Source organism: Barbus barbus (genome assembly GCF_936440315.1).
Source record: "Barbus barbus genome assembly, chromosome: 43".
Lineage (NCBI taxonomy): Eukaryota > Metazoa > Chordata > Actinopteri > Cypriniformes > Cyprinidae > Barbus > Barbus barbus.
The window spans coordinates 12,355,405-12,376,537 of NC_136721.1; the positions used below are offsets into that span (position 1 = coordinate 12,355,405).

General features: G+C 36.2%; 1 protein-coding gene across 4 annotated transcripts in view; it reads right to left on the reverse strand.

Moving 5' to 3' along the window:
- Positions 1-221: 221 nt before the first annotated feature.
- Positions 222-21,133, reverse strand: part of LOC306862908 (dixin-A-like) — a 34,952-nt gene continuing 14,040 nt past the window's right edge. For 2 of the 4 annotated variants that reach the window (XM_079405998.1, XM_079405997.1), the window contains exons 6-21: positions 14,210-14,316; positions 13,973-14,124; positions 13,793-13,882; positions 13,361-13,414; positions 12,523-12,573; positions 12,268-12,372; positions 12,101-12,154; positions 11,526-11,618; positions 9,821-9,892; positions 9,623-9,688; positions 9,379-9,540; positions 9,228-9,294; positions 2,943-3,051; positions 2,420-2,528; positions 1,616-1,695; positions 222-1,539 (exon numbers count right to left, since the gene is read on the reverse strand). In XM_079405998.1, the coding sequence (XP_079262124.1) occupies positions 1,533-1,539; positions 1,616-1,695; positions 2,420-2,528; positions 2,943-3,051; positions 9,228-9,294; positions 9,379-9,540; positions 9,623-9,688; positions 9,821-9,892; positions 11,526-11,618; positions 12,101-12,154; positions 12,268-12,372; positions 12,523-12,573; positions 13,361-13,414; positions 13,793-13,882; positions 13,973-14,124; positions 14,210-14,316 (1,378 nt within the window). In that variant the 3' untranslated portion in view covers positions 222-1,532. Of the gene's footprint in view, positions 1,696-2,419; positions 2,529-2,942; positions 3,052-9,227; positions 9,295-9,378; positions 9,541-9,622; positions 9,689-9,820; positions 9,893-11,525; positions 11,619-12,100; positions 12,155-12,267; positions 12,373-12,522; positions 12,574-13,360; positions 13,415-13,792; positions 13,883-13,972; positions 14,125-14,209; positions 14,317-21,133 lie in introns of all 4 variants that reach the window. The other 2 variants (XM_079405996.1, XM_079405999.1) reach the window with 1 other exon arrangement.

Below are 21,133 nucleotides of genomic sequence, written 5' to 3' on the forward strand. Positions count from 1 at the left end.
TTCACCTATGCATACCTTAAAAAAAAAACAGTCTTCACAGAACAGTCCACTTGGAGAAAACATTTTTCATCTAAAAGTGCATTAAGATACTAAATAAAATAAATGCTGTTTTTTGACAGACTTTTTGTCCCCTAAGGATCCCTGTGTAACTTTTTTAAATGACACAAATACTTAATTATACATTTAATAAAGCATATTTAATAAAAACACACACATAGTGTATACTGCTTCAAACTGTTTATTTGCAAACCAAATAACATTCTTCTTAAACCATCAATGCAACCAGCAGTAATCAGGAGTGTAAAGCAGAATTTCAGTCATGGCATACAGTCGCTTGTATTACCATCAATACGGTTCTTGTGATCATGTGCCTTTTTGTAAACAAAGGGGACATTTTCATATCTTTAAAATATTATTCAGTATTTATAGGACATCATTTATACAGTGTAAAGGCACTATGCCTCACTCTATCTCTGAAATATTAACATATTTACATAAATATAAAACAGAACAGAAATACAAAAGGCAAACCCCGGCCACCTCTCTTAGCAGATTCCAGGCACTTTCCTGTAAACTCAAATCAGTGCAGATGAACGGCACATTTGAAACATAGATAATTACATTTGAAAGCCTGCAGTGATAATGCAATTTATCTGTACTACATATTATGTTGTGCTATGGTCAAAATCATGAGCTGTAATTTCACTACATTTATGCCATATACAGTCAAATCTCCAGTGCAGACTCTTAGAAGAAATGCATTCAAAAAAATCATTATCTCTTTAAATGTTAAAACTGAGGGCTCTTTAAAAAGACGTACCGAATGACATCTTATATCAAACAAGCAAAACACTTTGGTCCTTGGAGAAGATTTAAAGTCTTTTTTTGCAGAACTTCATAAAGAATGTCTAACGTATGTTTTAGGGAAACTAAGAAAAAAAAAAAATTCTCACAGCAAGGCAACAGAAGACGTCAAACTCTTTTCTGCTCTAAACTCACATACTTTTACTGCTGCTTTCTTAAGATTCGTAACCACATTCACACAAGTATTCTTGACAGTCAAGATTACCTACTTCTCTCTATTCACAGCATTTTTTTTCCAATTTTGGTTTGTGGAAATCAACAAAAAAGTACTCTGGCAGAACCTACTTTAAAGTAGGTGAACTGAAAAAAGGCTCCTCCATCACAGTGAAGAGTTTGTCAAATAGTAAAGCATTTGAATGGGTGTCTGTTCTATGGCAAGACCTCTAAAAGAGATCAGAAATCCTGTTCTCCCATTGTCTGTATAGTTATGTTTGAGTAATACTGGTCTGGATAGGACACAAGATGGGACTTTCTCCATCTGGTGCTCCTACGATGATCCTCCACGTCCTTCATTCTGCTGTTCAGCTCATGCAGGATAGAGTAAAGGTGGGTGGGACTTTCTTAGGGCACTAAAGCTCCATCCTCTGTACACCGAAGTTACAAATCAATGTTATTTCATTTTGGCACAGACGTTTCCATTTTCTTAGACAGCTTCTTGCTGACTTGTGTTAGGTCCTGTCGAGGAAAATAGAGAGAGTGAGCTTAAAATGGTCAAAAACAGATGTACCAGCTGTATAGATGCGTGCAGTACCCTCTTTGCCCATGATCCTCTTCTACCCAGGCCACGATCTTCCCTTCCCAGCCAGGCACCACTGCGTCATCCTGGAACACCTGGGAGAAATCATGGGTCCTTTTTATATATTATGTGCAACATATTATTTTGATTTAACAAAAAAAAAAAAAAAAGGACATTAGTCACTCATGTCTTTCCAAATCCGTAAGAAATTTCGTTCATTTTCGGAACACAAATTATGATATTTTTGATGAAATCCGAGAGCTTTCTGACTCTGCATAGACAGCAACGCAACTTCCACATTCAAGGCCCAGAAAGGTAGCAAGGACATCATTAAAATAGTCCATGTGACATCAGTGGTTTAACCTTAATTTTATATAGCTACAAGAATATTTTTTTGCGTAAAGAAAACAAAAACAGCAAATTTATTTGGCAATTTCTTCTCTTCCATGGCAGTCTTCGATGCACGTTCACAAGACAACCACAATGGACCTTGAATATGGCATTTTCTTTGCTGTCTATGCAGGGTTAGAAAGCTCTCGGATTTCATCCAAAATATCTTTATTTGTGTTCCGAAAATAAACAAAGGTCATACGGGTTTGGAACGACATGAGGATGAGTAAATAATGACAGAATTTTCATTTTTGGGTGAACTCTCTCTTTAAAAGTCTCCACTGTTCAAAAAAATATTTAAAGACCCCCTTCATATTTGAAAGTTTGCTGCAGCCCCCTAATGGGCCCTGGCCTTCTGGTTGTGAACCATTGATTTAGATGCTTGAATGTAACAAGAAAATATCCTGTTGACTGATTATGTGGCAATACCTCTTCCTTCACAGTGCCAAACTCTGGATCCAGTGCTTTGAAATGGTACCGATAATTGCCTTCCTGATCAACAGCAGCCTTGAAGTCTCGCAGGGTGACCTCCCCAAGCCTGTTGACGTAAGACAATGAAAAATCTCATAGCACGTAAGTATTTTTTTTTTATGACAAAAATCATTAGGATATTAAGTCAAAATCCATGAAGATATTTTGTAAATTTCCTACCATAAATATAATCAAAACCTAGTTTTTTTTATTAGTAATATGCATTGTTAAGGACTTAATTTGGACAATTTTAATGGTGATTTTCTCAATATTTCGATTTTTTTGTACCCTCAGATTCCAGATATTCAATAATATATATTCAATAATATAATTCAATAAGATATTCGGCCAAATATTATTCTATCCTAACAAACTGGTTTTGTGGTCCAAGGTCTCTTATCTAAAGTATACTACATTATATTGATTTAAGGCTAAAGATCCACTCAAGCCACATATATGTGTAACACAGAGTCTGACTGACCTCTTGGGGATGTTGATCATGAATGGCGTGAGTGAGCGGTCAGTGAAGTACAGGACTTTGGTGCATGTTGATGAGTTTAACGCAGGGCTGCTCTGAGAATGAGCCATTTCTGTAAGAGAGCAGAGGAGATTATTCACTTTATTAGTATTTTAAATAAGCAGCAATATACCCACTGAGAAACCTGACAAGTACAAATGATATTCATATTTATTTAAACGGTTATGTCATTTCCTGTACTGAGGTGTTTTATACAGTGGCCCAGTAGTGTACAACAAAATCTCAACAACAAAACGAAATTACCACAACACAACACATATAACTAATTTTAATTGTTGTGCTAATTTTGTTGTGGCTTGTTTCCGTTGTGTTGTGCTAATTTTGATGTGTTGCACTAATTTTGTTGTGTTGTGGCTTGTTTTCGTTGTGTTGTGCTAATTTTGTTGTGTTGTGGCTTGTTTTCGTTGTGTTGTGCTAATTTTGTTGTGTTGTGGCTTGTTTCCGTTGTGTTGTGGCTTGTTTTCGTTGTGTTGTGCTAATTTTGTTGTGTGGAGGCTTGTTTTCATTGTGTTGTACTAATTTTGTTGTGTTGTGGCTTGTTTTCATTGTGTTGTACTAATTTTGTTGTGTGGAGGCTTGTTTCTGTTGTGTTGTGCTAATTTTGTTGTGCTGTGGCTTGTTTCCGTTGTGTTGTACTAATTTTGTTGTGTTTTGGCTTGTTTTCGTTGTGTTGTGGCTTGTTTTCATTGTGTTGTGCTAATTTTGTTGTGTTGTGGCTTGTTTTCGTTGTGTTGTGCTAATTTTGTTGTGTTGTGGCTTGTTTTCATTGTGTTGTGCTAATTTTGTTGTGTTGTGGCTTGTTTTCATTGTGTTGTGCTAATTTTGTTGTGTTGTGGCTTGTTTCCGTTGTGTTGTACTAATTTTGTTGTGTTTTGGCTTGTTTTCGTTGTGTTTTGGCTTGTTTTCGTTGTGTTGTGCTAATTTTGTTGTGTTGTGGCTTGTTTTCGTTGTGTTGTGCTAATTTTGTTGTGTTGTGGCTTGTTTCCGTTGTGTTGTGCTAATTTTGTTGTGCTGTGGCTTGTTTCCGTTGTGTTGTACTAATGTTGTTGTGTGGAGGCTTGTTTTCGTTGTGTTGTGGCTTGTTTTCATTGTGTTGTACTAATTGTGTTGTGTTTTGGCTTGTTTCCATTGTGTTGTACTCATTTTGTTGTGTTTTGGCTTGTTTTCGTTGTGTTGTGGCTTGTTTTCATTGTGTTGTACTAATTGTGTTGTGTTTTGGCTTGTTTTCGTTGTGTTGTGCTAATTTTGTTGTGTTTTGGCTTGTTTTCGTTGTGTTGTGGCTTGTTTTCATTGTGTTGTACTAATTGTGTTGTGTTTTGGCTTGTTTTCGTTGTGTTGTGCTAATTTTGTTGTGTTTTGGCTTGTTTTCGTTGTGTTGTGCTAATTTTGTTGTGTTGTGGCTTGTTTCCGTTGTGTTGTGCTAATTTTGTTGTGTTGTGGCTTGTTTTCGTTGTGTTGTGCTAATTTTGTTGTGTTTTGGCTTGTTTTCGTTGTGTTGCACTAATTTTGTTGTGTTGTGGCTTGTTTCCGTTGTGTTGCACTAATTTTGTGTTGTGGCTTATTTCCGTTGTGTTGTACTAATTTTGTTGTGTTGTGGCTTGTTTCCGTTGTGTTGTACTAATTTTGTTGTGTTTTGGCTTGTTTTCGTTGTGTTGTGGCTTGTTTTCATTGTGTTGTGCAAATTTTGTTGTGTTTTGGCTTGTTTTCGTTGTGTTGTACTAATTTTGTTGTGTTTAGGCTTGTTTCCGTTGTGTTGTGGCTTGTTTTCATTGTGTTGTGCTAATTTTGTTGTGTTTTGGCTTGTTTTCGTTGTGTTGTGCTAATTTTGTTGTGTTTTGGCTTGTTTTCGTTGTGTTGTGCTAATTTTGTTGTGTTGTGGCTTGTTTCCGTTGTGTTGTACTAATTTTGTTGTGTTTTGGCTTGTTTCCGTTGTGTTGTACTAATTTTGTTGTGTTTTGGCTTGTTTTCGTTGTGTTGTGGCTTGTTTTCATTGTGTTGTACTAATTGTGTTGTGTTTTGGCTTGTTTTCGTTGTGTTGTGCTAATTTTGTTGTGTTGTGGCTTGTTTTCGTTGTGTTGTGCTAATTTTGTTGTGTTTTGGCTTGTTTTCGTTGTGTTGCACTAATTTTGTTGTGTTGTGGCTTGTTTCCGTTGTGTTGTACTAATTTTGTTGTGTTTTGGCTTGTTTTCGTTGTGTTGTGCTAATTTTGTTGTGTTGTGGCTTGTTTCCGTTGTGTTGCACTAATTTTGTGTTGTGGCTTGTTTCCGTTGTGTTGTACTAATTTTGTTGTGTTGTGGCTTGTTTCCGTTGTGTTGTACTAATTTTGTTGTGTTTTGGCTTGTTTTCGTTGTGTTGTGGCTTGTTTTCATTGTGTTGTGCAAATTTTGTTGTGTTTTGGCTTGTTTTCGTTGTGTTGTACTAATTTTGTTGTGTTTAGGCTTGTTTCCGTTGTGTTGTGGCTTGTTTTCATTGTGTTGTGCTAATTTTGTTGTGTTTTGGCTTGTTTTCGTTGTGTTGTGCTAATTTTGTTGTGTTGTGGCTTGTTTTCGTTGTGTTGTGCTAATTTTGTTGTGTGGAGGCTTGTTTTCATTGTGTTGTGCTAATTTTGTTGTGTTGTGGCTTGTTTCCGTTGTGTTGTGGCTTGTTTTCATTGTGTTGTACTAATTTTGTTGTGTTGTGGCTTGTTTTCGTTGTGTTGTACTAATTTTGTTGTGTTGTGGCTTGTTTTCGTTGTGTTGTACTAATTTTGTTGTGGCTTATATTCGATGTGTTGTACTAATTGTGTTGTGCTAATTTTGTTGTGCTAATTTCATTGTGTGGAGGCTTGTTTTCATTGTGTTGTGCTAATTTTGTTGTGTTGTGGCTTGTTTCCGTTGTGTTGCGCTAATTTTGTTGTGTTGTGGCTTGTTTTCGTTGTGTTGTGCTAATTTTGTTGTGTTTTGGCTTGTTTTCGTTGTGTTGTACTAATTTAATTGTGTTTTGGCTTGGTTTCATTGTGTTGTGATAATTTTGTTGTGTTGTGGCTTGTTTCCGTTGTGTTGCGCTAATTTTGTTGTGTTGTGACTTGTTTCCGTTGTGTTGCGCTAATTTTGTTGTGTTGTGGCTTTTCCGTTGTGTTGCGCTAATTTTGTTGTGTTTTGGCTCGTTTTCGTTGTGTTGTGCTAATTTTGTTGTGTTGTGGCTTGTTTCCGTTGTGTTGCACTAATTTTGTGTTGTGGCTTGTTTCCGTTGTGTTGTACTAATTTTGTTGTGTTGTGGCTTGTTTCCGTTGTGTTGTACTAATTTTGTTGTGTTTTGGCTTGTTTTCGTTGTGTTGTACTAATTTTGTTGTGTTTTGGCTTGTTTCCGTTGTGTTGTGGCTTGTTTTCATTGTGTTGTGCTAATTTTGTTGTGTTTTGGCTTGTTTTCGTTGTGTTGTGCTAATTTTGTTGTGTTGTGGCTTGTTTTCGTTGTGTTGTGCTAATTTTGTTGTGTGGAGGCTTGTTTTCATTGTGTTGTGCTAATTTTGTTGTGTTGTGGCTTGTTTCCGTTGTGTTGTGGCTTGTTTTCATTGTGTTGTACTAATTTTGTTGTGTTGTGGCTTGTTTTCGTTGTGTTGTACTAATTTTGTTGTGTTGTGGCTTGTTTTCGTTGTGTTGTACTAATTTTGTTGTGGCTTATATTCGATGTGTTGTAGTAATTGTGTTGTGCTAATTTTGTTGTGCTAATTTCATTGTGTGGAGGCTTGTTTTCATTGTGTTGTGCTAATTTTGTTGTGTTGTGGCTTGTTTCCGTTGTGTTGCGCTAATTTTGTTGTGTTGTGGCTTGTTTTCGTTGTGTTGTGCTAATTTTGTTGTGTTTTGGCTTGTTTTCGTTGTGTTGTACTAATTTAATTGTGTTTTGGCTTGGTTTCATTGTGTTGTGATAATTTTGTTGTGTTGTGGCTTGTTTCCGTTGTGTTGCGCTAATTTTGTTGTGTTGTGACTTGTTTCCGTTGTGTTGCGCTAATTTTGTTGTGTTGTGGCTTGTTTCCGTTGTGTTGCGCTAATTTTGTTGTGTTTTGGCTTGTTTTCGTTGTGTTGTACTAATTTTGTTGTGTTTTGGCTTGTTTTCGTTGTGTTGTGCTAATTTTGTTGTGTTGTGATAATTTTGTTGTGTTGTGGCTTGATTTAGTTGTGTTGTACTAATTTTGTTGTGTTGTGCTAATTTTGTTGTGTTGTGGCTTGTTTTCGTTGTGTTGTACTAATTTTGTTGTGTTGTGGCTTGTTTTTGTTGTGTTGTACTAATTTCATTGTGTGGAGGCTTGTTTTCATTGTGTTGTGCTAATTTTGTTGTGCTAATTTCATTGTGTGGAGGCTTGTTTTCATTGTGTTGTGCTAATTTTGTTGTGTTGTGGCTTGTTTCCGTTGTGTTGCGCTAATTTTGTTGTGTTGTGGCTTGTTTTCGTTGTGTTGTGCTAATTTTGTTGTGTTTTGGCTTGTTTTCGTTGTGTTGTACTAATTTAATTGTGTTTTGGCTTGTTTTCGTTGTGTTGTGCTAATTTTGTTGTGTTGTGGCTTGTTTCCGTTGTGTTGCACTAATTTTGTGTTGTGGCTTGTTTCCGTTGTGTTGTACTAATTTTGTTGTGTTGTGGCTTGTTTCCGTTGTGTTGTACTAATTTTGTTGTGTTTTGGCTTGTTTTCGTTGTGTTGTGGCTTGTTTTCATTGTGTTGTGCAAATTTTGTTGTGTTTTGGCTTGTTTTCGTTGTGTTGTACTAATTTTGTTGTGTTTAGGCTTGTTTCCGTTGTGTTGTGGCTTGTTTTCATTGTGTTGTGCTAATTTTGTTGTGTTTTGGCTTGTTTTCGTTGTGTTGTGCTAATTTCGTTGTGTGGAGGCTTGTTTTCATTGTGTTGTGCTAATTTTGTTGTGTTGTGGCTTGTTTCCGTTGTGTTGTGGCTTGTTTTCATTGTGTTGTACTAATTTTGTTGTGTTGTGGCTTGTTTTCGATGTGTTGTACTAATTTTGTTGTGTTGTGGCTTGTTTTCGTTGTGTTGTACTAATTTTGTTGTGGCTTATTTTCGATGTGTTGTACTAATTGTGTTGTGTTGCGCTAATTTTGTTGTGTTGTGGCTTGTTTTCGTTGTGTTGTGCTAATTTTGTTGTGTTTTGGCTTGTTTTCGTTGTGTTGTACTAATTTTGTTGTGTTTTGGCTTGTTTTCATTGTGTTGTGATAATTTTGTGGTGTTGTGGCTTGTTTCCGTTGTGTTGCGCTAATTTTGTTGTGTTGTGGCTTGTTTCCATTGTGTTGCGCTAATTTTGTTGTGTTGTGGCTTGTTTCCGTTGTGTTGTGCTAATTTTGTTGTGTTTTGGCTTGTTTTCGTTGTGTTGTACTAATTTTGTTGTGTTTTGGCTTGTTTTCATTGTGTTGTGCTAATTTTGTTGTGTTGCGCAAATTTTGTTGTGTTTTGGCTTGTTTTCGTTGTGTTGTACTAATTTTGTTGTGTGGAGGCTTGTTTTCATTGTGTTGTGCTAATTTTGTTGTGTTGTGGCTTGTTTCCGTTGTGTTGTACTAATTTTGTTGTTTGGAGGCTTGTTTTCATTGTGTTGTACTAATTTTGTTGTGTTGTGGCTTGTTTCCGTTGTGTTGTGGCTTGTTTTCGTTGTGTTGTACTAATTTTGTTGTGTTGTGGTTTGTTTTCGTTGTGTTGTGGCTTGTTTCCTTGTTTCTGTTGTGTTGCGGCTTGTTTCCGTTGTGTTGTGGCTTGTTTTTGTTGTGTTGAAACTAGTTTCTGTTGTGTTGTGGCTTGTTTCTGTTGTGCTAATTTCGTTGTGTTGCGGCAGCTCCGTTGTATTGGAGCTTGTTTTCGTTGTGTTGCAACTTGTTTCCATTGTGTTGTGGCTTGTTTCCATTGTGTTGCGGTTTGTGGCTTATTTCCATTGTGTTGTGGATTATTTCCGTTGCATTGTACTAATTTTGTTGTGTGGAGGCTTGTTTTCATTGTGTTGTGGCTTATTTCCATTGTGTTGCGGCTTGTTTCCATTGAGTTGCAACTAGTTTCTTTTGTGTTGAGCTAATTTCGTTGTGTTGCATCTTGTTTCGTTGTGTTGCAGCTTGTTTCCATTGAGTTGCAACTAGTTTCTGTTGTTTTGTGCTAATTTAGTTGTGTTGCGTCTTGTTTCCATTGTGTTGTGCTAATTTCATAGTGTTGCAGAGATTTCGTTGTGTTGTGCTGGGCCACCGTAGTTTTAAGATTAAGATGTATGCTTACTTGAAGTAGGAGGCCAGGAGTCTCGATCGGAGTGAGATGCTTTATGTCCTGGAGATTTGCCTCGGGTCTACAAAGAAACAGACTGATTTGAGAACAGAATGTAGATCAGGTGCAAAACTGCTGTGAGAGAACGGAAAAACATTCATCGTACCCTCCTCTCTTGTTTGTGGCGTGTTTCCAGGTCGTAGAGGCGATCCATCAGGCTGGCCACACCTTGCTCAAGGGTGTCCAAAGTGTGATGCTGAGGGTCGTGACCTCCAAAGCTGTTCCTCAGACTATGGAGAGCATCTCTTACTAACTGCAGCTCCTCAGCCTATAAGAGACACAATTACATATATCTCGATAGATATAATATAAAATAATTGAGGGAAAAAAAAGGCTTCAGGCTTGTTTACCCCATGGTGTGGTTTTGATTTTGTGACGGGTGGGTGCGAGTAGCCGTTGTTTTGCGAGCCAGGAAGCTGAAACAGATGACAAGGTGACAAGTTTTTACTAGAAATTTGAATAAATAAATGGAAGCACTAAACATAATCTGCAATGTGTGAAAACAAACAGCGGTGGGGAGTATTGTGTATTATTTATAGGTGTGTTACCTCCTCTGTCTCATTGCTCATTAACTCTTTCAGAATACTCTCCTTGTGCTCCAGCTCCCTCTGCAGGCAAGCCTGAGAAACACACAAACATTCTCATTGACACTGAACTGTTCCACACAAGCAAATGCAGAAGCCTTCATTAAACAGATTCATTATAAGGCCTTTTTTTCTGCTGGGGCAGTGGAGTCTGTAAAAAATAACACTTATTAAAAAGGAAAAACAGCATGTTTTTAAATTAAGTTTCTCCTTTATATTTTTATTAATTATTATTGTATATTATTGTTATTGTAGATATTAAAAAGTGAACATTTTTAAATACAAATTTAATGCAAAACACAAAGGACATTTACATTTGTGACCCTGGACCACAAAACCAGTCATAAGTAGCACGGGTATATTTGTAACAATAGCCAACAATATATTGTTTGGCAATACATTTTTCTTTTATGCCAAAAATCATTAGGATATTAAGTAAAGATAATATTAAGATAAAGATAAAATATATTTTGTAAATTTCCTACCGTAAATATATCAAAACTAGTTGTATCTCAGCCAAATATTGTCCTATCCTAACAAACCATACATCAACGGAAAGCTTATTTATTCATTAAAATATTTATGAATGACATTTAAACTATATTTAACATTTACGAGCATATTTAAAGTTTTTAATTATATTTCTATTTTTATTCATTACATTTTTTAATTATTATACATGTAGATATTAATATTACTGTAATAAAGAGACAAATTAGCAAAAAGCATTTACATTTAACCTACTTTACAACTAGAAGCATATGAGAAGCCTTTTTAATTATATTTATTAAATATTTTAGACATTAATATTAAACACACACACAACACTTTACAATTAGGTTCATTAGTTAACATTATTTAGTTAACAACATTTGTAAACATGAACTAAGAATGAACAATACTTCTACAGCATTTATTCATCTTAGTTAATGTTAATTTCAGCATTTACTAATGCATTATTAAAATTACAAGTTGTGCTTGTCAACATTAGTTAATGCACTGTGAACTAACATGAATAAACAATGTAAAACTGTATTTTCATTAACATTAACAAAAGATTAATAAATAGTGTAATAAATGCATTGTTCACTGTTTGTTCATGTATTACTAATGTTTATAAACTAATGTTTATAAATGACAGTGTAAAGAAGTGAAGTGACATTCAGCCAAGTATGGTGACCCATACTCGGAATTCGTGCTCTGCATTTAACCCATCCAACGTGCACACACACAGCAGTGAACACACACACACACCGTGAACACACAACCGGAGCAGTGGGCAGCCATTTTATGCTGCAGCGCCCGGGGAGCAGTTGGGGGTTCAGTGCCTTGCTCAAGGGCACCTCAGTCGTGGTATTGAGGGTGGAGAGATCGCTGGACATTCACTCCCCCCACCTACAATTCCTGCCGGCCGGAGACTCGAACCCACAACCTTTGGATCACGAGTCCAACTCTCTAACCATTAGGCCACGACTTCCCCATCACTATGTGTTACCATATAAATATATTTAATGAAATACTGTTTTGCAATAATAGCTGTACATTATACTTGACATGCATAAATTCAGAAACAAATTAATAACCATCCTGCATTTTCATTCCCATCATGCAGTTCTCCTTCACAGCTGCTATGCTAGTTGAGCCTGCAGGGCTGTGTTTGATGTTGTACCTGCTGGCTGCTGCTGTCTGTCAGCTTGTGCAGTGTCTCATCCAGCTTCAGCTGTTGCTGCTGCAGAAGCCGATCCTTTTGGCCCAGTTCTTTCTGTACAGCATGAAGACAGTAAGTTTAAATATGTTATAGAAATAAATGTGGTGTAACTACCAAAGCTTTATGATATAAATCAGCATTTGATTAGAAAAAGCATTCTTTAATGTGAGGGATACTACATTCTAGAATTTGAAACTATAATCAACTCATAAATTAAAGCACAACTACAATCAAGCTACCCTTATACAACATGCTACTAATAAAAACTAGTAACAAGACTGCGGCTTAAAAGTAATATATTTCTAAATGTATAAATATCAGATATTAGTTTATTAATTTAGCAATCAGAACAAATTAATATAATCTTGCATATACAACAAGGATCTCAATTAAGGTTGCAGCATAAACATTAATTACCACTAAATAACAATAAAACTACTGAAAACACTGATGAACAGTAGAATTAGAATACATACTATATATTGTTCTAAAATGTTTGTAATAAACATTATTATACTTTGTAAAACAAGACATGCCTTATATTCGCTGAGAAGCCTGTTCCGCTCCTCTAGCTTCCTCTGTAGCTCGGCCTAAGAAAAAAATATATACACAATATTTGACAACTGGTCTCAGATATGGTATAACTGAAACTAAATAAATATGCATAGCATAAAAACAAAAATGTCAGGTTGCATGCACTCACATTTTGTCCCGCCAGCTCGTCTTTGGCCATACTGTTGCGCAGGAGTTCCTGTTTGAGCTGCAGGACTGAGGACTCCTGCACCGCCATACGCTGCTGAAGAGCATCCTGAGTGATGACAAAGCAGTCAATCAATCTCAACTCGCATATCTAACTTGTTCTGCTTTACATCAGTCTGAGACTAACTGAATTCTTATCATGTGAGTGTGAGGGCCTTATTTTATAGGCATGTGCAGTTTGGATGTATGCAAGACTTACTTTCACTCCCTGCAGGTTGCGAGCCTCCTGTTTGAACCTCAATAGTTCCCTCTGCATATAAATATAATATAAATAAACAAAATAACTCTAGAGATTTTACAGCATAGATTGGTTATAAAAAACAACAGGACTTGACAAGATCAGCACATAAATAAGTGACTACATAGTTTGTTCTGTCAGATCAAACCTAACACAGAGTTTATGTATCGTCATAAAGTAGTCAAACGAACTGAAATGATACTCAAAAATACATTAATACAGTATAGGAGTCTCTTATGCTCATCAAGTCTGCATTTACTACCAAAAATACTGTAAAAAAGGTAATAATATTACAATTCAAAATATGTTTTCTATTTTAATATTTATTTAATGTATATGTGTGTATATATATATATATATATATATATATATATATCATATATTTTAATGCTGTCAAACGATTAATCGCATCCAAAATAAAAAAAATTGTTTACATAACCTGTGTACTGTGTATATTTATTATGTATATATAAAAACACACATACAGCATATATTTCGAAAATATTTACATGTATATAAATTATATATATATATATATATATAAATATATTTAATATATAAACGTAACATTTTTCTTAAATATATACACTTGCATATGTGTATTTATATATACATAATAAATATACACAGTACACACACATATATTTTCTAAACAAATTTTTTTGGATGGCAATTATGTAATATTTATATTACACATATTGTTGAATTTATTTATCGTGCTGCAAAAACTAAATCCTGTATAAATATCTTGCCACACTCAATGTACAAAAGCGAAAAAGCCCAGAACAAAAATACCCACCTTTAGTTCTTGACTCTCCTCCATGCTTTGGTCCAGGCGACTTCGTATTACAACCTGTAGCACCACAACAGAGGGTTTTTGCTACTTCAAAACAAAACCACCATAACTACAGCACATACTACATTAAATACAGAAAGAACTAGTTTACACGACAACCTAATAGAAAAGAAATGGAAGAGAGAAACAGACACTGTAGGAGAGAAGGAGAGAAATGGATACCTGCGTCTCTCCCACAAACAAAGCAAAGTTCACCATGAGAGTAACATGATCTGCCCTGACAGAGCTTAGTGAAAGAGCAGGAGAGAATGAGATAGATGAGGGGGAGGGGCATAGAAAGTCACATATTATCAAGAGGGAGGGATATGCAGGATATGGAAGAAAAGAGGCCAATTTGGGGTAAAACACAATTGGGACAGAAATAAAGATACACACCAGTTGCTGCTCCGCATTTTCAACTCCCTCACCCAGACTGAGCGACACCTCCTGCTCATCCTCGGGTGACGAACCGTGGAGAAGGAGAGCCTATAAAACACACAAAAACATCTGTTATAAGCCACAAGCTCTCTCGAAGCAATTCAAACTAAATTAGGAGATGATATATGTTAGTGTCACCTGTAGGTTAGACACCATTTTCCGCGTCTCCTGCATCTCCCTTTCCAGCTGCTCCTGCTGCTCACACAGTTTGTCCTCCCAGGTGCAGCCACCAGCTAGACCATCATGCATGACAATGGCCTCGTCACACAGGGCCAATTTCACTGTGTCCTCTAATGGCAAACCGAGATTGATCATGACAGTTTTATGTGGATGAGACCATCAATGTTCAACTGACAGATTGAAAGGAATCAATACCTGACTTAATTGTTTTCTCCCTGGTCAAGGTGTCTAATAGTCCTGCCTTCACGTCTGATAGGCTGATGGAGTCTTTGGGGGTGTGGGTGGGGCTTGATGAACTGAGGCTGTGGAAATAATACAAAAACATACAGTTACTGATATAGGGCTAAACATTACAGGACAACTTTTTATTGTATTGCATTTTTTACATTTTACACACACACACACATATATATATACATATATATATTTGGATTTACTTTTTATTTTCTCATGAATTAAATTATATTATATTTATTGATGTATTAATGTAGAGCTAATAAAGTCAAATTGTGTCTAACACATGGCTTTCTATGAAACTATATTTATGTGTGTGTGTGTATAACCATTTATTTTTCATTAATTTAATGTAATTAAATTCAATTTAACTTAATTAAATTCAACTTAAATTAAATTGTTTCTGGCTCACCCTAACAGTAGATTTTAAATGTTCTTTATAAATAAATTATTTGACTTTATGGAAAATAATTACTAATCCATACAAAACACTTACAGGAACAATTTGCTATAAAAAAGGGTCATTATTTACTTATTCCAAACCTGTATGACTTTATATAATATGACTTCATTTAAGACATTTTGAAGAATGTTTACAGTTTTGTTCAACAACACAACAAATAAAGTGACCTCAGGCTTTAAAACAAAAAATAAATAAATAAATACAAATAAAATAAAATAGAGCATGTAGACTGATTGCAATTGTTTGATTAGTTGTTTTATTTTAATCTATTTCAGGTCACAGACTGAAAAATGTTATGTCTTGTATAAGAAAAGTGCTGCGTACACACTCTTCTATGAGTCTGGAACAACATGAGGCTGATTAAATAATGAGAGAAAGTTCATTTTCGTTTGAACATCCCTTTAAATTAATTCCACTTATTGCAGGATTATCATGGAGGTGTTCCAAGAGTGAGTTAGATTATCACAAAGACAGATGCTTTTGTTGTTTATGTTTATCAGGTCCTGCATCTGGTTTCTCAGAAAGCAGAGCTAGATAAAAATAAACAGTCCTGAAGCAAAGGAGGAAAGTGCCTTTTAAAACCAGTTGCCATGGAGACCCTTTGCAGATATGAACAGCCAAGTATATCAATAATGCACCGTTAATCCATTTCAAAGGCACAGGATCATGAGCCAATGTCTTGCATGCATGAAAATTATAACGCCTTCAGTTTGAAATATGCAATACAGCGTTTCTGTATCGGTATCAAACATATGTTCTTAAATATAGAGTATTAAAAATACATGCTCTTCAATGACTCATTTGCTTCAAAAAAACTTGAATACATTGTAAAAGCAAATCACATGAACTGAGGTTTAATTCAAGTCTCCTGAGGGGACACAGTTGTTTTATGTGAAGAAAATATTTAATTTAGGTGTTTTTTCATACATGAACATTGATCAACACACATATAAAGAGCACACCAAATATGGTAAAATTTTTAGAAATTCTGGAAAACTTTGGAAAGATTCTGAAAATGTTCCACCCCTTTGCAACCCTAAGTTAAACTTTCCTAAGAAACTAAGACTTTCAATGGAGGGACAGAAATGTTTCATAAAATCTATCTTCATCTGTGTTTTGAAAATAAACTGTCTTTTGGGTTTGGAATTCATGACAATTTTTATTTTTTTTGGGGTGAACTAACTCTTTAACATTACACTTAAAATTCCAGATCAGTGTATTGATCACGTGAATTTGCAGCACTGACCACCAGAAAGCTGCTTGGTTTGAAAGTGACTTCTGTGTGAGAGGTCACAATTGAGAATGGAAAATATTTTTCCCAAACAAAATTTAGCTAATGTGCACCTTAACACAATATTTATTTGTAAGAAGGAAATTGTGAGAACTATGAATAAGAGTATATTTCTGTCAGTTTCAGTTTTCCACATGCATTAGATTAGTGGAAGAGTGAAGCCTTGACACCACAATGTCTTTCACTCCCTGAAGCGAAGGACACGGATCTAAACTCAGCTCATGATGGGTCAATCCAAGTGCAGCCCTGGCAGACCTGTCTGTGAAGGGACAGCAAAAGCTTGAGGCACCAACAACCTCACTCTTTCTCAGTCGGTTATCTTGATGCTTGCAAATTTGAACCCTCCCACATCAACTGTCCTCCAATCCAAGTCACAAAAATAAAAGGACAGTCCTGCACTCATCCACACAAATGACCTTCAGATTAAACGGAGTGTGACGATGCTGTCATTATCAAAACTGGACTTAAATTGGGGAATAAATCCCATCCACCTCATTTGTTCCATTCAGTTACAGTGACATTTCCACCAACACATAGAGCGAATGGATCCCGCTTGGGTGACCTTTGGAGGATTCATGTTTATTTTCAGACAGATTAAGGCCTGGGGTCCTCCATGCCAGATTTCATTGTGTGGATCTGGTGCAGCGCTTCAATAAGAATAAAAAACAGGCCGAGCATATCATGTCTGGACATCTCCAAACATTTCTGAGCTCTGTAAATGATTTGTGTTCTATGTGTGATGGATGAAGACAATATGCCAAGGCCGATCTGCTTTGTCGTTTTAACAAAGCAACAATGCTTCTTCTCGAAAGAAACAGAGTGCTTGTTGTTGTCTTTTCTTTTTTTGTTTAGTGTGTATGTTGTGCTGGCTCTCATTGTCCTAATCCAGGCTGCGGACCGCAGAGATCCTGAAAGAGATGGCCCGTCGCACTCCACATTACTCTCTTTGTTTTATTTTTCTCACGTTGTGGGGAGGGGGAATTGAGGGGACTGTTCTCTTTCAAAACCAAATCCAGACCCCCTCCTGTTTGTAACCCACACAGACACTAAAGACCTTCACTTGTTCAGTTCAGTTTCCACCATTTCTTTCTTCTTTCAGTGCTGCGTTTGCCAAAGAAAAGCACCACAATTAATAGATGGACATTGGACACGGAGTGAACTGAAACTCGTGATCTAAACTAAACTGGTAATACCCCTCACAATTTATTAAGAGTTGTGTACTGATCTTTGAACCACTGGTCTAAAAACAAGACTCTATAAACAATGTGCGTATTGATGTGAAAGCTACTCCAATATACAACATAAGACTTAAAGTAGAGGGTTTATTAAAAGAGAGTACCAGTTCTAGGGTGGTTGCCAGGGTGTTGCTAAGTGTCTGTTAAGGTGCTTTTTAGTGTGCAGCTGTGTGGTTTCTAAGGTGTCTGGGTGGTTGTTTACTAGCCCATCTCCACATTTCAACAATATTCGGATCATTCTAATGCACATTACTATTCAAAAGTTTGGGGTCAGGAAGTAAAAAAAGAAAAAAAAGAAATTAGTTATGTTATTCAGCGAATAAATGCAGCCTTGGTGAGCATAAGAGAATTTAACATAAAAAAATAAAACAACAGTTTCCAAAATTTTCACTCATTCCCAATTTTCATTCATTCCCAACATTTACATGTGAACCAGGTAAAGTAAGGATGCACAGATATTAAAATTATTTTCATGATTGCTGCTTACCAACAAATTGCTGATATTAAAAATACCCTATTATTTTGTCTACATAACTTAATTAAATCACTAAAAATAATCATTTTAAATACGACCAGTGACTTTACATAAAACATTGTAACATGAAAAATCTTTCTTAATTTGAGATTTGCAAAAGATTACATTTAACTGTTATTAAATCCTTAGTGTTTTTAGAGATTAACTTCAAGTGGGTGTTAGATGACAGTGAAGGTAATCTAAATGTAAAATTAGCAGACATGAACATGCATAGTTAAATACAAAACAGATATTTTACATCTGCCATTTTAAAATATGGTACCATTATATTGTGCATCCCTTAGTGTCCAGAACTGGTTACACATGGATGTTTAATAAAAGTATGATCAAGAGAAATGATGATGCTTAGCAACCAAGGAACAGTTTAAAGGAACAGTTCACCTCAAAAATGAAAATTCTGTCATCATTTACTCTCCCTCATGTCGTTCCAAACCTGTGTGACTTTCCTTCTTATGTTGAACGTAAAAGAAGATATTTTGAAGGATGCTGGTACAGCTGTTGGTCCCCACTGACTTCCATAGTATTTCTTTCCCTACTATGGAAGTCATTGGGGACCAACAACTTTTTGGTTCTTCAGAATATCTTCTTTTGTGTTCAACATGAGAGAGAAACTTAAACAGGTTTGGAACGACATGAGGGAGAGTAAATGATTCATTTTTGAGGTGAACTATTCCTTTAAGGCCTGTTCACACCAAGAATGATAACTACAAAGATAACCACTGCAAAATGATTTTAAATGCTCAAGCTCTTTAAAGAAGAATGGATTCTGTTTGTTAGTGTTTTAACATAAATCAGCTGGAAAAAATAATCATTCTAAAAGTGATTCCAATGATATCGTTCCCCTGTGCTGTTATATTACTGTTGTGGACTTCCCTATTCTCACAGAATTAGAATTGATAAAGTTATCATTATAGTTATTGTCCTTGGTGTGAATTGGCCTTTAGATGTCAAAACCCTCAGATTCAGTGTATGGTTTAACTAGCTGCCCAGAGGACATGAAATCTAACACATTCAGCACTGTACAGCTAAGGCATTTCAAATGGCCTTGAAGTGTACAATATCAGCAATCTCTGTTGCTGAAACATCCTTTATTCATAGCAAAGATGGATGGAAAACGACAGCCAGAGAATGACTGACTGATTCCACTGGGACGGAATCAAAGCGAATCCACAAAGCGTTCTTCTAGTTATAAATAAAGATCCGCTATGGCTGTTTTCTCTGGATGAAACACGAGCCTGCACTGAGATCCTTCCTACACAAAGTGTTCTTTTTGAAATTCAAAACAAACAAAAAAAACATGTAAAATGTGCTATCATTTTTCAGAAGCTGCTGCAGCATGCACTGACTGGGTTCTATATAACCACTGATTGAATGCAATGGGAACATACAGAAATGTTGCTGTGTGGTGAAGCCCGATCTGATGATTCAGTCTGCCTTCAGAATACCAGCAGCAAACCCAATAATCTCTTTAACAGAGCTCGCTGTGATCCTCCCAAGACGTCTTCTCCCCTAATAAATATTACTGGATCTCAAAACCGTTTCTCACATCTCCCACACACTCGCATATCAAACCGCAAAAATGACCAACAAGTGGTCCAGCACAAATAAACATGAGATCTGCTCAGAGATTCTCACACAAGATTAGTCAGTCTGAAGGGCCATTAGATGATTCTCATGAGAGCTCATCAGATGCCGATCACAAACCCAGGAGTCATTTGGTGGGATGGCAGGAAGCTCATTAAAGTGTATATACGCTCCAGTGTCAGTAATTGGGCACAGGAGCCTGTGTTATTTAAAGAAAAAGGTCAGCAGATTCAAAACGTCAACATAACGGAAATTCTCGGCTGCCAGGGTGAGAGTTCGAGAATTATTTCACATCTGGGAGGCTGTTTTGGAGAGAAAAGGCTGAGCAGACATATCCGGCATTCTTTGCACTGTTGTAAGGAAAACAAACTGCTTTGCAACAAAACAGAGAGGGATATTCTTCCAATATTTCTTGTCAAATTCACATGCATTCAAGGCACTTCAAAGTTAAATATTGTGCTGTATGTCAACGACAGATGCCAATGACACAAAATTGGATCCTAAAGCACAGCACAGGTGGCACTGACATACAGTAGAGAACATGATTCAAAATCTTGTGAACTATAGTAGAAAAATAAACTGGGTCAGACAATGTCATTCACAGCCAGACAATAGCAAACACAGGTGCATTCTAACTGACAACCATTAAATCGCTGGAAATCAGCAAGTCGCTGTACTGATGGCTTTAAGTAGACGTTCCTGCTGTATCGGCGAATCGTGTGTTTGCTAAGAATTTGCATAAAGTTGAACCCTTCACAATGTTATCATATCGCCAATGGTTTATGTAGCTTACATCAACTCAGTCTGCCAACTCTTCTTCTAATAAATGAATTCTAATAGCTTTTTTTGCTTCTAATGACTGTCATGTGAATGTGAAACTTTACTGAGAAGCCCCAAAAAGTATAGGATGGCATCAGAAAAGTGAATCAGTGACTGAAATCTATATGATTCAAAATTGACTGATAAAAACATAGTATATATATGTAGAAAATATATTAAAAAAATACTTGTAAACTTGCTTGTCGTAGAACTATCAACAGTTAAAGTGTTTATCAAAAGGATAATTTACCCCCAAAATGACAATTCTGTCATAATTTACTCACCCTCATGTTGTTACAAACCTGTATTCTTCAGAACACGAAAGAAGAGATATATTGGTAACACATTTTAGATATTTTAGAAAATATTTTGGAAGATAATGTGGTAACCAAACTGTTTTTTGACCATTGACTTCTATTGTATGGACAAAAACAGAGACATCTCAAAGTATCTTCATGTTCCACAGAAGAAAAAAATTCAAGTATTTTGGAACGACATAAAAATTACAATTCTGTCATGCTTAAGTTAACTATTCCTTTAAAACATCACAAATATGCTTTGATAGAATCTTACCATTTGATTTGTTTGGCTCCCATTTTGGCACTAGAGTTTCTAGCCCTCTGCACCACGTTTACTCATCCATAGACCATAAGGAAGTCTAGACATCAGCATCGTTCTTACAGACAACTTCTTTAGAGTCCTGTCTCAGCATGCATGTCTACAGCTGGTTTGCTAACTAGCTCCTCTTAATCACCATGCTTGGAACTGACAGCGGATCCTATCTGTGAGTTCAAAGCCTCTTCAGATGCACCCAATGTTGTCCATATGGAAATCCTGTTTTCAATCCGTCCACAGTGACAGGAGAGAGCGGCACTGCTCTGTCACCAAGGCAGCTGCATCCTACCCCCCTCCTCTCCTTCTCTCTCCGGCTGGGAGTTGGGATAATTATTCCTCTTCT